The 16,350-nt window shown below is 53.9% G+C and overlaps 1 protein-coding gene, 1 non-coding gene and 1 pseudogene across 4 annotated transcripts in view; all 3 read left to right on the top strand.

Moving 5' to 3' along the window:
• Positions 1–8,824, top strand: part of KREMEN1 (kringle containing transmembrane protein 1) — a 72,888-nt gene extending 64,064 nt beyond the window's left edge. Inside the window, exons 6-9 of one of the 2 annotated variants that reach the window (XM_030915364.1) lie at positions 4,034–4,366; positions 4,748–4,906; positions 6,398–6,482; positions 8,258–8,824. In XM_030915364.1, the coding sequence (XP_030771224.1) occupies positions 4,034–4,366; positions 4,748–4,906; positions 6,398–6,482; positions 8,258–8,426 (746 nt within the window). In that variant the 3' untranslated portion in view covers positions 8,427–8,824. Of the gene's footprint in view, positions 1–4,033; positions 4,367–4,747; positions 4,958–6,397; positions 6,483–8,257 lie in introns of both variants that reach the window. The other variant, XM_030915363.1, reaches the window with a different exon arrangement.
• Positions 366–473, top strand: LOC115892978. Its single transcript, XR_004052943.1, has one exon. It is a non-coding gene; the product is annotated as a U6 spliceosomal RNA (small nuclear RNA).
• Positions 8,825–9,657: 833 nt separating the features above from the next.
• Positions 9,658–13,044, top strand: LOC115892859 (annotated as a pseudogene). The gene is made up of 2 exons (XR_004052758.1): positions 9,658–11,385; positions 11,681–13,044. The product of XR_004052758.1 is annotated as an uncharacterized LOC115892859 (transcript).
• The last annotated feature ends 3,306 nt before the right edge of the window (positions 13,045–16,350 follow it).

The following is a 16,350-nucleotide window of genomic DNA, read 5'->3' as shown; positions in this document are numbered from 1 at the left end:
TTTTGTTTTTGTTTTTTGTTTTTTGCTTTTGTTTTTGTTTTTAATTTTTTGTTTGTTTGCTTGGGTTTGCTGAGATTCTTGGATCTGTAGTTTGTCACCTTTTATTAATTTTGGAACATTTTTCACCATTATCTCTTCAAATATTTCTTCTATATTCTTTTTTTCTTCTTTTGGCATTCCAATTACACATATGTTAGACCATTTGATATTGTCCTACAGCTGTTGGGTGCTCTGTTCTCTTTGTTTCACTTTATTTTCCCCTTTGTTTCATTTGGGGATGATTTCTATTGACCTGTCTTCAAGTTTATTGATTCTTTCTTCAGCTGTGTCTAGTCTCCTGATAAGCCTATCAAAGGAATTCTTCAGTGCTTGCCTCAGCAGCACATATACTAAAATTGGAAAAAAAACAGAGTAGATTAGCATGGCCCCTGTGCAAGGATGACATGCAAATTCATGAAGCATTCTATAATTTTTAAAAATTCATCTCTGATATTGTTTTATTTCCAGTAGTTTTATTTTTATTTTTACTTTTTTTAAGAGACAAGGTCTCACTCTGCCGCCCAGGCTGGAGTGCAATGGTGCAATCATAGCTCTCTGCAGTCTTGACCTCCTGGGCTCAAGTGGTCCTTCTGCTTCAGAATCCTGAGTAGCTGGGACTACAGGCACACACCACCATGCCTGGCTAATTTTAAAATTTTTGTAGAGATGGGGTCTCACTGTGTTCCTCAGGCTGGTTTTGAACTCCTAGCCTCGAGAGATCCTCCTCCCTTGGCCTCTCATAGTGTTGGGATTACAGGCGTGAGCCACCATGCCTCACCTCCAGTAGATTATTTACTGTATTCATCGTGTAGTCTCTGTCTGATAGTTCTAGCATCTGGGTCATCATTGAGTCTAGTTCTGTAGATTGTTTTATCTCTTAACAATGTCTTTCCCCCCTGCCACCCTTGCTTTTATATGTGGGTTGTAATTTTTTATGAATGCCATACACTATGTATAGAAGAGGCTGAGATAGTGTTTACACCTGGGCAGATCTGCATAGTGTAGGCACTGAGCCAGTCTGTCAGAAGTTGAGCTGGGTTGTTTCTATCACTACCCTCAATGCACATCAGGCTTTAAACTCCTCCATCAATGGGTTGCTATCAGCTTGTGCTTAGTGTGGAGCCTAGGGTACCCATGAGTTTTCCTCAGTAGTCCTGTTCCATCCTCAGCTTTGAGGAGTTCCTACATGCCTGTGCCACAGACGGGCTCTTTTTCCACTCTCTTTCCCTCCCTCAGTGGTAGGCTATGGCTGCTTGTTACCTGGTTCTACTCATGATGAGGTCACAGGGGTGGTTCTTGGTTCTCCTGCCATGTCCTCAGTCTTAGACAGGATGTGAAAAGTCCACCGGCCTGAGGTCTTTTCAGCATTCCCATACCCTTCTTCTCTCCCTGGCAGCCAAACACTGCTTGCATCTGTGGTGGATCTTGGGAAAGATAATTTCTTGCCTTCCCTCCAGGAGTAGTAGAGCTCTGCTTTGCATTGGCTGCAGGATCCTGGGCTTAAGAGGGCTCAAGGCAACCAGGGACCAATGGCTTTTGCTTCTGCTCTTCCCCCAGAAGCAGTGGATCTTCACCTGGTTACTTTGACAGGAAGGAGAATTTCAAGGAGACTGAAATTTGGGTTTGTAAAATGGTGTTTGGTACAGACTTTTCTAGTCAAATCAGGTCTACTCCCTCCCCAGAGGCAAACAGATTTTGCTTCTGCCCATTTTCAGTGGCCCTGGGAGTAACAGGATTTGCTTCCCCTCTCCCAGTGGCCGAAGGCTTTTGCTTTCTTAGAGAGGAGAGTCCCCTCCTGCAAGTGCAAAGAGAAGGAAGTGGGCAGTATTTCATGCCTGTCCCCAAGTGGCAGCCTCTCACCTCCTGCACACTTGTGCCACTCAGGGGGACTGTGGTCTGCTGGCCAACCCAAGTCACTTGTGAAAGCACTGAGTAGAGGTCTGTGCAGAAAAGCTCGCAAGTGAGGGCAAAATGCCCATTGTGTCTGGGATGCCCAGTTGCCCTGAGCTGAGACACTCGCCCACTCTCAGCCTTTAAGAGTTTGTTAAGATTTTAGTGCTTTCTTGTTACTTCTCTGGCAGTCACTTCTTCCTCCTGTGTTCTCTCAAAGATGAAACTATTTGTGTGGCCTGACTCTCCTTGGTGGGGCTTTGACGTTGTAGTTAAGTTCCCCTGGTTGTCATGAGACCTCAGCTGAGTTTGAAGCTTTTTCTCGTTGTTAGGATGGAAGCAGCATTTGCTTGTTGTTGTTGTTTTGAGACGGAGTCTTGCTCTGTGGCCCAGGCTGGAGTGCAGTGGCCGGATCTCAGCTCACTGCAAGCTCCGCCTCCCAGGTTCAAGCAATTCTCCTGTCTCAGCCTCCCTAGTAGCTGGGCCTATAGTCACACGCCACCAAACCCAGCTAGTTTTTGTATTTTTAGTAGAGACGGAGTTTCACCATATTGGTCAGGCTGATCTTTAACTCCTGACCTCAGGTGATCCACCTGCCTCGGTCTCCCAAAGTGCTGGGATTACAGGCGTGAGCCACCGCACCCGGCCTGCTTGTTGTTTTCTACATCCTAAAGGGAACCAGAACTCCCCCAAAGCCTGCTTTTTAAATCCTAGCCCTGGCTGGGCACGGTGGCTCATGCCTGTAATCCCAGCACTTTGGGAGGCCGAGGCGGGCGGATCACGAGGTCAGGAGATCAAGACGATCTGGCTAACATGGTGAAACCCTGTGTCTACTAAAAATACAAAAAAAAAAAATTAGCTGGCCTGGTAGTGGGCACCTGTAGTCCCAGCTACTTGGGAGGCTGAGGCAGAAGAATGGCATGAACCCGGGAGGCGGAGCTTGCAGTGACCTGAGATCAGGCCACTGCACTCTAGCCTGGGCAACAGAGCGAGACTCCGTCTTAAAAAAAAAAAAATTCCGGCCAGGCGCGGTGGCTCAAGCCTGTAATCCCAGCACTTTGGGAGGCCGAGACGGGCGGATCACGAGGTCAGGAGATCGAGACCATCCTGGCTAACATGGCGAAACCCCGTCTCTACTAAAAAGTACAAAAAAAAAAAAAAAAAACTAGCCGGGCGAGGTGGCGGCCGCCTGTAGTCCCAGCTACTCGGGAGGCTGAGGCAGGAGAATGGCGTCAACCCGGGAGGCGGAGCTTGCAGTGAGCTGAGATCCGGCCACTGCACTCCAGCCTGGGTGACAGAGCAAGACTCCGTCTCAAAAAAAAAAAAAAAAAAAAAAAATTCCTAGCCCTACACTCCCTCCCAAGGAGTTTCAGTTCTAAGATCTTGTTTACATTTCACTATGTAAGACAGGAAACCACTGCATCCCCTTTCTAGAACCTGCCTATCAAAAACAGGAGTCCAGAGAAATCAAATGTGCTCAGTACAGAGTGCTTAGAATCTAGCATGTTTCCTCACTGCAGAAAGTCATTTCTTGTGCCTCAGTTTCCCTGCTTGAAAACGTGGTCCCTCATGGGAGTGTTGCAAGGATACTGGGGACACACGAGCAACTGTAAAGCCCTTCTCTTTTGACGACTTTACCTCATCGGGTGGCTCCCCTACAGAGGCCTGAGGGGTTTGTGTGCTTTGTCTCATGTGCCGTCGCACATTCCTGTGATACAGGAGCAGGTGGTGCTCTCTCCAGCCTTGAAACTGAGAGAAGCAAGAGGCCCGCGAGTGAAGTGCGGCCCCTGCCATCACTTGGCCCTGCCAGTCCCAAGTCCAGACTCTCTGACTCCAGCCCAGTCCCAACCTAGGCCACACCACTGTGCTGTGTGCTAATTCTAAGGTCTCGGGGGGGAAAAACATCTCCACAGTCATTTGTCCAGAGTCTCAGCGATTCATTTTGTGACTCGATCCTGAAACATAAGACTGTCTGGTTTTACAGATAGAAACAATGTCCTAAATGGGATCCTGCTCATTAGGAAGGCTTTAGAGCCTTGGTGTTGGAAGCGTGCCTGTGGCAGAGGCCCAGACTGAGGGCGTGGTGTCTTTTTCTCTCCTACAGCTCTCGTCGGCGCCTGCGGTGGGAACTACTCAGCCATGTCTTCTGTGGTCTATTCCCCTGACTTCCCCGACACCTATGCCACGGGGAGGGTCTGCTACTGGACCATCCGGGTTCCGGGGGCCTCCCGCATCCACTTCAGCTTCCCCCTATTTGACATCAGGGACTCGGCGGACATGGTGGAGCTTCTAGATGGCTACACCCACCGTGTCCTAGCCCGCTTCCACGGGAGGAACCGCCCACCTCTGTCCTTCAACGTCTCTCTGGACTTCGTCATCTTGTATTTCTTCTCTGATCGCATCAATCAGGCCCAGGGATTTGCTGTTTTATACCAAGGTAAGACATCCTTGCCTCCTTGAGGGCTCTTCAGGGCCCATGTGCCTTGGGCTTCTCTTCTTCACCCTTGTGACTTGGGCAGTTCTTGCAGGGCAGATTGGGACTCAAGAACTACTGACTCACCTTGCAGATCACCCTGAGGCTGTGGCTCCTTCCTGACCCCCATTTCATAACTCATTTATGTTTCATCAGACAGAAAAGAGACGAAAACCTGTCAGTGTCGCTATTTTAGTAGGTCTAATGACAGGGACCCACCCATGGAAGGAACTGCACCAGAACTGAATAGAGCAGAAGGCTTGTTCTTCATAACTCGTGCTCTCCCCCCACTCAGCTCTGAGTCTCCATAGCCCTGGCCCCAGTTAATTGCTTTTTCTCTTCCAGCCATCAAGGAAGAAGTGCCACAAGAGAGGCCCGCTGTCAACCAGACAGTGGCCGAGGTGATCACAGAGCAGGCCAACCTCAGTGTCAGCGCTGCCCGGTCCTCCAAAGTCCTCTATGTCATCACCACCAGCCCCAGCCACCCACCTCAGACTGTCCCAGGTAGCAATTCCTGGGCGCCACCCATGGGGGCTGGAAGCCACAGAGTTGAAGGTAGCGCTCTTGACAGTTATAAAGACAAAAGCACTTGGGTGTTTCTTATTCAGAGGCAGGTTGGGATATTGGCTCTGTGACCTATAGTCTGTCCTGGCTTTTGAGGGAAATTTTCTTATTAATTGGTTCCTTAGTCCTGAGGGAAAAGTGCTCACCTCCAAAGATTAGGCAAGTGTGCCTTTTGTACATTGTGACTAATCAGCTAATCCCGTATTTTCCCACGTTAAGATTATCTTTCTAGAGCCCCACATTGAAACTCCCTAAATTTATTGGCATTTGCAAGAACTCCATTCATTCACTCACTGACTCATTCATTTAAAAGATATATAAGTGCTTCAGTGGTGCCAGGCACTGTGCTAGGTACCGGATCATAGAGTGAACCAAACACAATCCCTGCCCTTCTGTGACATATAAATGAGAGGAGAAAGACAGAAAGCAAAATAAAAATCAGATAATGATAAGAGCTATGAAGAAAAGTCATGCAGGACCAGGTGCAGTGGCTCACGCCTGTAATCCCAGCACTTTGGGAGGCTGAGGCAGGAGGATGGCTTGAGGCCAGGAGTTTGAGACTAGCCTGAGCAACATAGGGAGACCCTTTCTCTACAAAAAATAAAAAAATTATCTGGGTGTGGTGGTGCACACTTGTGGTCCCAGCTACTTAGGAGGCTGAGGTTGGAGGATGGCTTGAGCCCGAGGGTTCAAGAATGCAGTGAGCTATGATTGCACCATTACACTCCAACCTGGGTGACAGAATGAGATCCTGTCTCGAAAAGAATAGAAAAATTAGCTGGGCATAGTGGCACATGCCTATAGTCTCAGCTACTCAGGAGGCTGAGGCAGAAGAATTGCTTGAGCCCAGGAGCTTGAGGATGCAGTGAGCCAAGGAAGTGATGCTTTTATGAGCTGGTACAACTGGAAAGTACCCTCAGTAGTGACCTAGCCTGGAGGCTTTCAAACTGCCCAGGGCCCCTGCGGGACCCACCATAGAAGGTCAGGGAGAAGGGCCTGTCCAGCACTTCCTGTGTGTCATTTGGCTATGGATCTCAGTAGCATCTCATAGGTCACACATCTCATTCCTCGGATGAGGAAACTGAGGCCCAAAGAGTTTACATAACTCCATCTGTGGTTGCACAGTGGTCCCAGTGGCAGAGACAAAATGCATGTCATCCCTTTAGATTCTGAGTCCAGTAGACTTTGGATCATCCTGCCTGCCTCTCCCTGAGAGTGACTTGTAGAACAAAGGGAAGTATTCAGAACACCTGGGGCCCCATGCTTAGCCTGGGTCTCAGCTGCTCCTGAGGCTGGGTTTGCTGGCTGCCCTCCCACACCGGCCTGCAGGGAGCCCCTCAGCCAGACTTACTCACTTGGGTATTCTAGCCGACCCCCTTTCGGAAACCAGCCATAAACAAGCCTGGTAAGCTCTGTCTTTTGCATTTGCAGGATGGACAGTCTATGGTCTGGCAACTCTCCTCATCCTCACAGTCACAGCCATTGTAGCAAAGATACTTCTGCACGTCACATTCAAGTGAGTACAAGAGGGAGCTGCCCGATTCCAGGAAAGGGAAGGCTCAGAGTTCGTTTTCTATGATGCTTCATTTGTCTGGGTACAACTGTAGAATCAGCAGATGATTCCAAGGCCCTCAGTCCTAGGGAATGGAAAGCAGCAGACATTCCCCCTTCTCTGTAGAGTGAAATGTACAACGGGACAAATCTCATTAAGGTTTGAGGGATTTTGTTTGCTGTGTCCAAAGCATACAATTTCAAGGAGGATTGCAACATTCCCGGCTTAAAAAGCAAATGTGCTAGTGCCTTACGGAGATCTTTATGCAGGATTGAAGATAGCTAGGATGATGCGGTGCATACTTCCTGATGCCTTCTAGAAATTGAGAAACATCCTTAGGAAGAGAATTCTCACATTTTATTCACTATTGCTTAATAGTTATTTTAAAACAGTTATTGAAGAAACTTACAGAAGCTTTATCATTCAATTCTGACCAATTTGGGGGAAAATATATTTCCTTCCCTTATTTTGCTACTCAAGTCTAACAGTTGCACCTTCCAGGAAAGGGGCAATTGTTCATGCTACTGATGTTTGTGTACTTAGAGGGGAGCTTGTTCTAATTTTTCCTTGGCCGGCTCTCAGCTCACTGCAAGCTCCGCCTCCCGGGTTCACGCCATTCTCCTGTCTCAGCCTCCCGAGTAGCTGGGACTACAGGCGCCCGCCTCGTCGCCCGGCTAGTTTTTTGTATTTTTTAGTAGAGACGGGGTTTCACCGTATTAGCCAGGATGGTCTCGATCTCCTGACCTCATGATCCGCCCGTCTCGGCCTCCCAAAGTGCTGGGATTACAAGCTTGAGCCACCGCGCCCGGCCTCTGGTGGTTTCTAATCGAGGCTTTTCTCATTTCGCAGCCTCCCTGAAAATTTATGTATGTCCACTAAAAGCTGTCTTTTTCCTGACCGTCTCACTTGCCGCCTTATACATTAAATGCAAGCTCTTCTGTTGCCTTGTGAAGGCTGCCTTTGGCCACATTGGAACCACTTTACATAGACACCTCCACCCTACACTTGAAATTTTTCAGTGGAAATAATGTCCTCGTGTGTGTGTGTGTGTGTGTGTATGTCTGTGTCTGCGTGTGTGTGTGTGTGTCTGTGTGTGTGTCTGTGTCTGTGTGTGTCTGTGTGTGTGTATGTGTGTTTTAAAGTCATAATTCACATGTTCTGGGGAAGCCTCTCAGGCTCAGTCCTGACCACATCCCCTGTGGCAGCAAGAAAGCCCGATGCTTCCTATAGCATCCAGCATCTGACAGCATGGCTGAGGCCTTAAAGTACATGCCTGACTCTCCTGTGACATCAGCTGCAGCTTCCCTGCCAGGCAGCTGTCGGGACTGAACAGAGTCTGGGCCAGCACCGAAGGCTAGACGGGTCTCTGCTTGAAGCAGAGAAGTTTTGCGTTTATCTTGTTTTAGCTAGGTGGGCTTCCAGGTAAATGGCATTTGAAGATAGTTCTTTTATTTAAAATAAAAGAATTTGAAAATTCATATTCTCTCAGGTTGGGCTTTTCCAGATTTGAAGAATTCTGCTAGTTAGAAAGTTCTTTGTTATTCTGATGCGGACGCTGCCCTGCTGCACTTGGCCTCATTTCAGCTGCACACTAGTCCTTCAGATCTTTAGAGGTGGCTGTGAGGTCCTTCCCAGACCTTGCCCCACCCCATTTCCTAGATACAGTATCTCATGAGATGGTAGGTTGTTTGGAGTGCTTTGTTCTAATCTATTGGAAAAATTATTTATCTGCTTGACAGATCCCATCGTGTTCCTGCTTCAGGGGACCTTAGGGATTGTCATCAACCAGGGACTTCGGGGGAAATCTGGAGCATTTTTTACAAGCCTTCCACTTCGATTTCCATCTTTAAGAAGAAACTCAAGGGTCAGAGTCAACAAGATGACCGCAATCCTCTTGTGAGTGACTAAACACCCTGCTGTGCCTAGGACTCGAGGGCCCTCTTTGAGCTCAAGGCTGCTGGGGTCAACCCCTCCTGTGGTTCTTCTCTGACAGACTCTTCCCTGCCTCTTCCTCTGCCTCGGCCTCTTCGGGGGCGCCCTCCTACAAACTAGGAAGAGGCACCCTGCTGCCAGGGCAGGCAGAGCCTGGATTCCTCCTGCTTCATCGGTTGCACTTAGGAGAGAGACTCAAGGCCCTGGGGCCAGGCCCTCTCTGCATCTCTCTCTCTGATCTAGCTAGCAGTGGGGGTGTCAGGACAGTGAGGCTGAAATGACAGAGGTGGTCATGGCTGGCACTGGGCTCAGGTACATTCTAGATGGCTGTCAGGTGGTGGGTAGGTTTAGTTAATTGAATTTTTCTTGCTTCTTCTCTTCTCCTGGTCTTTATGGCTTGGAACAGGGCCAGACAGGGAGAACTCTCAGGTACTCTTGGGAGTAGGTCTGGTCCCATGCAAGTGTGGACTCCTGGACATTAGTGAGGTGTAAAGAGGGCAGTGTCTGTGCTGCCCTGGCAACATTGCCCTCCAGATGCTGGACTAGGATGGGCCTCCTCCAGCCTGGGAGGGTCTGAGAATAAGATCTAGTGACCCCCATTTATATCAAACCTGATACTTTACACATGGGCTTCTTTCTAGATTCTTCTTTCCATAGCTCATAGAGCTGCAGGGAAAGCTTGAAGAGCTTTGGTCATATAAAATATCCATTTGGCCGGGCGCAACAGGATTATGCCTGTAATCCCAGCACTTTGGGAGGCTGAGGCGGGCAGATCACCTAAGGTCAGGAGTTCGAGACCAGCCTGGACAACATGGTGAAACCCCATCTCTACTGAAAGTATAAAAATTAGCCAAGCTCCTACCACCACGCCTGTAAGCCCAGCACTTTGGGAGGCCGAGGCGGGTAGATCACGAGGTCAGGAGATCAAGACCATCCTGGCTAACACGGTGAAACCCCGTCTCTACTAAAAATACAAAGATTAGCTGGGCTTGGTGGCGGGTGCCTGTAGTCCCAGCTACTTGGGAGGCTGTGGCAGGAGAATGGCGTGAACCTGGGAGGCCAAGCTTGCAGTGAGCCGAGATTGCGCCACTGCACTCCAGCCTGGACGACAGAGTGAGACTCCGTCTCAAAAAAAAAAAAATTGGCCAGGCGTGGTGGTAGGAGCTTGTAATCCTAGCTACTCAGAAGGCTGAGGCACAAGAATAGCTTGAACCCAGGAGGCGGAGGTTGCAGTGAGCCGAGATCGCACCACTGCACTCCAGCCTGGGCAACAAGAGTGAGACTCTGTCTCAGAAAAAACAAAAAACACCCATTCATTTACTCATGCAACAAATTCTCCTGCAAGCTTTTATGGGCACTCAGTAACTACTCAGGATTGGATTTATCAGCCTTGCCCCTGAGCAGCTCGTGGTCCTATGGAACCTGAGCCAGGCCTCGGTCTCTCCATGATTGGCTCAGCTAACTCTCAGTTCAGAGCAGAGAGTATCAATCTTGTGTTTTTGCCTTTAGGCAGCACTACATGAAACATGGGGCCTGTGGTCCTTCCTTCTGGCGTCCCCCGTGTTAAAAGATAAAAAAACACCCCAAGAGCCATCTGTGCTCTCTGCCCCTCCTGTGGGGACCATGTGGGGTTAGGAATGGCTCAGTGGGGAAGGAGAGCGCTCTTGTCCCCAGTCCCATGTCACCCTGTCCCTTAGATAGGGAGTTGGGCTGCAGAGATTGGTGCGAGGAGAGGATGGGTTTGGGAATTGGAGTTCCTCCAAGGAGCTCCTCCTAAGATTGAGAGCTGCAGCTGTAGTGGCTGCTGGTTGGGAGGTAAGTGCCATCACTAATTTAAAAGTCCTTGCCATCTGGAAGCAGGCTTTGTCAACAGCAGCTGAGAAAAGCGGACTGTGCCTCTGCTGGCCAGGCCTAGGCGCTCGTCAGAGCATGCCTCTGCCCAAGGCATTTGGGCCTGGGTGATTGTTGCACCTCTGGCCTTGGCGTTTCCTCTTTGCAGCACGTGCCTACCTCCCCCAAGCCCTGAGCCACTGCCTGCTGGGGCTCCTACTGAAGTTCTGGCAACACCTCTGCACCTGCCACCCCTGGGAGGAAAGAGGGCCACACGGGAAGTGTCTGCAGGGAGAGGTGACACTCGGCAGCCTGAGTTCAGGAGAGGTGCTCAGAGCTTCAGGCAGAGAGGCCTTCAGAGGAGGGAAATGGAGCAATGTGTCACAGGCAGACAGGGTCAGGACTGCCACCCCAGGCCCCGTGGGAGGCCAGCTGAGGGCACAGAGCTGCTCGGTGCAGGCTTCATGCTTTGATCTGGAAAGAGCAGCTGTCCGTAGGCCTCTGTCTCCAAGAGGCCCGTCACACAGGAGGACCGCTGGAAACATATCGACACGTGCAGTCTCCCCTCCAAGCTATTCACACTGATTGTGGAATCTCTTTCAAACACAAGTGTCAGGTGTGTGTCATCCCAGCGGGCCCTGTGCTGTGAATAGAGCCATGTGCAGCACAAAGGGAATGTGGCATGTGGCCCCGGAAGAGTTCACCCGGCCAGGGGCCAGTTGTTCAGTTGCCTGGGGCTGACACTGACCACTGGCCTCTGGGGTGTCCTACAGCCCAGATGCCCACCTTGCCCTCCTCACATCTCAGTCAGGGGAGGCCATGCCCAGGCCAATGTGCTGTCGGAGCCTGCAGTGGGGGCAGCACTTCCTCGGAGGGCCTGGGAGGTGCCAGGGATGCCCCAGTGCTTCTCCTCCTGCCTGGCCCTGGCATGGCCCAGTGCCTCTAGGATCAACTTACGATCCATGGAGCAGCCCCGGGAAACCCAAACCTGGCTCAGGACAGCGTAGGGGCAGGAGGGCTGTAAATCACCCCAGGCTAAGCCTCCATGGGTGCTGGGTCCTGCGCAGCCCGGCTATGGGCTCAGTTAGAACCACTTAGAAAGTCAGCGACACCCTCAAGCCTGTAATCCCAGCACTTTGGGAGGCCGAGACGGGCGGATCATGAGGTCAGGAGATCGAGACCATCCTGGCTAACACCGTGAAACCCCGTCTCTACTAAAAAATACAAAAAACTAGCCGGGCGAGGTGGCGGGCGCCTGTAGTCCCAGCTACTCGGGAGGCTGAGGCAGGAGAATGGCGTAAACCCGGGAGGCGGAGCTTGCAGTGAGCTGAGATCCGGCCACTGCACTCCAGCCTGGGCGACAGAGCAAGACTCCGTCTCAAAAAAAAAAAAAAAAAAAGTCAGCGACACCCCACAGAAGGCCACTGCAGCTAAGTAAACACCTGAGAAGGAAACTGTTCCAGAAGTGATGACGTGGGCTTCCAGGAGCACGGAGGAGGTGGCACTTGAACTTTGAGGAAACTCCTTGGATGAGATAAAGTGGGGGTTGGAGGTGGCGGGAAGAGGGTAACCCTGGGAAAGTCAGCGTCGGAACGCATGGCAGAAGACTGTGGAAGAGGCAGGGGAGGGGCTTTGGGGACCACTGTGGGCGGAGCTCTGAAAGCACCCTGGCCAAAGCCTCTCCTGAGGTGACAGAGCGTGGGAGGAGGCTGCGGGGGCACTGGGCCTGCGTGCCATCCTCACCCTGTTCCCCGCTGGTGCCAGGCCCTGCCTTCTTGGTACATGTGCCAACAGGAGAGCCCTCACCAGCTGACCCTGTCGCTCTCCGTGGTGACTGTGCCTGGGCCAGCGGCGGCCCCGCCAGCTGACCCTGTCGCTCTCCGTGGTGACTGTGCCTGGGCCAGCGGCGGCCCCGCCAGCTGACCCTGTCGCTCTCCGTGGTGACTGTGCCTGGGCCAGCGGCGGCCCCGCCAGCTGATCCTGTCGCTCTCCGTGGTGACTGTGCCTGGGCCAGCGGCGGCCCCGCCAGCTGATCCTGTCGCTCTCCGTGGTGACTGTGCCTGGGCCAGCGGCGGCCCCGCCAGCTGATCCTGTCGCTCTCCGTGGTGACTGTGCCTGGGCCAGCGGCGGCCCCGCCAGCTGACCCTGTCGCTCTCCGTGGTGACTGTGCCTGGGCCAGCGGCGGCCCCGCCAGCTGACCCTGTCGCTCTCCGTGGTGACTGTGCCTGGGCCAGCGGCGGCCCCGCCAGCTGATCCTGTCGCTCTCCGTGGTGACTGTGCCTGGGCCAGCGGCGGCCCCGCCAGCTGACCCTGTCGCTCTCCGTGGTGACTGTGCCTGGGCCAGCGGCGGCCCCGCCAGCTGACCCTGTCGCTCTCCGTGGTGACTGTGCCTGGGCCAGCGGCGGCCCCGCCAGCTGACCCTGTCGCTCTCCGTGGTGACTGTGCCTGGGCCAGCGGCGGCCCCGCCAGCTGACCCTGTCGCTCTCCGTGGTGACTGTGCCTGGGCCAGCGGCGGCCCCGCCAGCTGACCATGTCGCTCTCCGTGGTGACTGTGCCTGGGCCAGCGGCGGCCCCGCCAGCTGACCCTGTCGCTCTCCGTGGTGACTGTGCCTGGGCCAGCGGCGGCCCCGCCAGCTGACCCTGTCGCTCTCCGTGGTGACTGTGCCTGGGCCAGCGGCGGCCCCGCCAGCTGATCCTGTCGCTCTCCGTGGTGACTGTGCCTGGGCCAGCGGCGGCCCCGCCAGCTGATCCTGTCGCTCTCCGTGGTGACTGTGCTGGGCCAGCGGCGGCCCGCAAGCTGATCCTGTCGCTCTCCGTGGTGACTGTGCCTGGGCCAGCGGCGGCCCCGCCAGCTGATCCTGTCGCTCTCCGTGGTGACTGTGCCTGGGCCAGCGGCGGCCCCGCCAGCTGATCCTGTCGCTCTCCGTGGTGACTGTGCCTGGGCCAGCGGCGGCCCCGCCAGCTGATCCTGTCGCTCTCCGTGGTGACTGTGCCTGGGCCAGCGGCGCCCCCAGCCAGCTGACCCTGTCGCCTCCGTGGTGACTGTGCCTGGGCCATCGGCGGGACCACGCCAGCTGATCCTGTCTCTCTCCGTGGTGACTGTGCCTGGGCCAGCGGCGGCCCCGCCAGCTGTGTCCTCTCCGTGGTGACTGTGCTGGGCCAGCGGGCCCCGCCAGCTGACCTGTCGCTCTCCGTGGTGACTGTGCCTGGGCCACGGGCCAGCGACCTGTCCTCTCCGGGTGGCGGGCCAGCGGCGCCCCGCCAGCTGATCCTGTCGCTCTCCGTGGTGACTGTGCCTGGGCCAGCGGCGGCCCCGCCAGCTGATCCGTCGCTCTCCTGCTGTGCCTGTGCCCGTGCGGCGGCCCCGCCAGCTGATCCTGTCGCTCTCCGTGGGGGAACTTTGCCTGGGCCAGCGGCCGGCCCGCCAGTGACCCTGTCGCTCTCATTGGATGACTGTGCTGGGCCGCGGCGGCCCCGCCAGCTGATCCTGTCGCTCTCCGTGGTGACTGTTCCTGGCAGCGGCGGCCCCGCAAGCTGACCCTGTCGCTCTCCGTGGTGACTGTGCCTGGGCCAAGCGGCGGCCCCGCCAGCTGATCCTGTCGCTCTCCGGGTGACTGTGCCTGGGCCAGCGGCGGCCCGCCAGCTGATCCGTCGCTCTCCTGACTGTGCCTGGCAGCGGGCCCGCAGCTGACCCTTCCTCGTGGTGACTGTGCCTGGGCCGCGCGGCCCCGCCAGCTGACCTGTCGCTCTCCGTGGTGACTGTGCCTGGGCCAGCGGCGGCCCCGCCACTACTGTCCTCTCCGTGTGACTGTGCTGGCCAGCGGGGTGACCCTGTCGTCTCCGTGGTGACTGTGCTGGGCCAGCGGCGGCCCCGCCAGCTGATCCTGTCGCTCTCCGTGGTGACTGATGCCTGGCCAGCGGCGGTCCCCGCCAGCTGACCCTGTCGCTCTCCGTGGTGACTGTGCCTGGGCCAGCGGCGGCCCCGCCAGCTGACCCTGTCGCTCTCCGTGGTGACTGTGCCTGGGCCAGCGGCGGCCCCGCGCTGTTTCTCAGTGTCCTTGGCCCTTCTGAGAAGGCGGGCGGGAGGCACACGGTGCCCTGTTCTTCCCCGTTTGTCCAGTTGCTTGCAAAGCAGAGAATGAGTAGGAATGAACCCGAGTGCCTTCACCAACCCTGTCCCCCACATCAGGACAGGCTTGAGACCTCTCTGGGCATGAGCGAGGAAACCAGGCTGCTCTAACTTCTGAATAGTGGGCTCCGGCTCAAGACTCCAATCGGCCAGAAGCCCACAGAGATCAAAGCACTAGCAAGTTCAGCTGTCCTGGCCCTCAGGCAGAACCCACTGGAGTGCCTGGGTGTGGCTCCACCCACATGCCCCACTGTCAGCCCAGGCAGGAGCCTTCCTGGCCAGGCTCAGGATCTGCCTGCAGCCCAGCCAGGCCATCACCCAGCCTCGATGCATCCTGGCACTGCACACTTACTCTTCACAAGCACTTATATGCGGATGGCCTCCGAGACCCTGCCTCCCTGGTCTGCTGAGGCCAGGCCAGGTCTCCCACGGAGCCGGGCAGCTCCCCACCCCACCGCCTGGCACAGTTAGGTCTCAGATCTCCCATGGGGTGTTTGATGTCGGCTTTTGTTCCTACCTTGGGAGTTTGGATTGTTTCCTTTGGTGTCTTTGTTTACCTTCCTCACTGTTCTACCTCCTGGCCAGGTCTCAGCTTAGCTTCCCTGGTGTGGGGTGTTTTTCAAGCCTTCCAGCCACAGCTGTCTCCCCTCAGGCTGGATGGCTCAGGGGTGACAGGGCTTCACCCTCTGACTGCAGACCCCTGGTGGGCACATCTCACAGGCTTCCGTCTTGCTGAGTTGGGTACAGAGGCAGAAGTGAGGTGTGGAGGAAAGTCAGAGGGAAATCTGCTTCAGAAAGGAAGGGTCTTTAGACACAAAGACTGGAGGGCCCTTCCCCGCCTGCACGGGAGCTGCCATCGTGGGGCTCATGCACGCCAAGACCTTCCCACATCCAAACTCACCTTCCAGCAGGGATTTTGACTTTGGATGACAAGGCCTTATTTGTAAATATGCTCTTAATATGCAACTTTGAGAATAAAATAGAAACATCATGTATTTTAAAATATAAGATGAAGTGTGATGCACTGTATACAATTTAATATATATTTTTAGGATTTTGTTATTTAAGAAAATGGAATGTAATGGTACTTTTACAAAAGAGAAAAAATGTTATTTTTACTTTCTGGAAAAAATAAATATTCTCATTGTTGTAGAAATAGTGATGGGCCCTACGCTGTCATTTCTGTGGGAGTTCCCCAGAGACTGTGGGACAAGCGGAGGGTGTCTGTGGTGGGATTCTTACCTTCCCTCGGGTGCCAGTCCTCACCTTTTGGTTGCTTTTTCCTAGTAGTGCCTCCAAATTTCTTCCAGTCTTGTCACGGCTTTGACCCACAGCTGACCTTCAGCTGGTAAGATCGGAAAGATTAGGTACTCCAAAACCACTGCACTGCAGCGCACGTCCAAGGAGGGTCAGGGCAGGGCACAGGGCTCTCTGCATCAGAGAAATCTGGGCTCAAGCCGGCCTGGAGTTGATCCCTTGACTCCTCAGCCTCAGCTTCCCCATCTGAAAAGGGTAATGGAATCTCTTCCTCAGGAGGCTATGGAGGTTATGTTTTGACAAAATGCATCTAAAGTGCTTATGTAATTATTATCCCAGGTGGAACTGACTTTGCCTCTCAGAGCAACCAGTTCCTCCTCTCCACCCACTTCTTGCCCCACCCTTTCCTTCTTAGGAAGGAAAGAAGCTAATAGAAGCTCCATGTATGAGCTGCCCACTCTGTGCCAGGCACTCCGCTGGCAGACACTGTGCACATCCTACAACTCTTCGCCGTGGGTACCACTTTCCCTCTTTGGCAGATGAGACAGCTGAGGCATGGAGAGGCCGTGGGGGACAGTAGCTGGGAGCACAGCCCTGGAGTGAGCCCTCCAGGATTCAGTTTCCTCCATTCATTCTCTGTGAGGCCAGTCAGAGTAAAACAGGGAGCCTTTGAAGGGTTTCAGC

Source organism: Rhinopithecus roxellana, chromosome 13 (genome assembly GCF_007565055.1).
Source record: "Rhinopithecus roxellana isolate Shanxi Qingling chromosome 13, ASM756505v1, whole genome shotgun sequence".
Classification (NCBI taxonomy): domain Eukaryota; kingdom Metazoa; phylum Chordata; class Mammalia; order Primates; family Cercopithecidae; genus Rhinopithecus; species Rhinopithecus roxellana.
The sequence above is the reverse complement of the archived record's forward strand: the minus strand, read 5'-3'. Positions and strand labels throughout refer to the sequence as shown.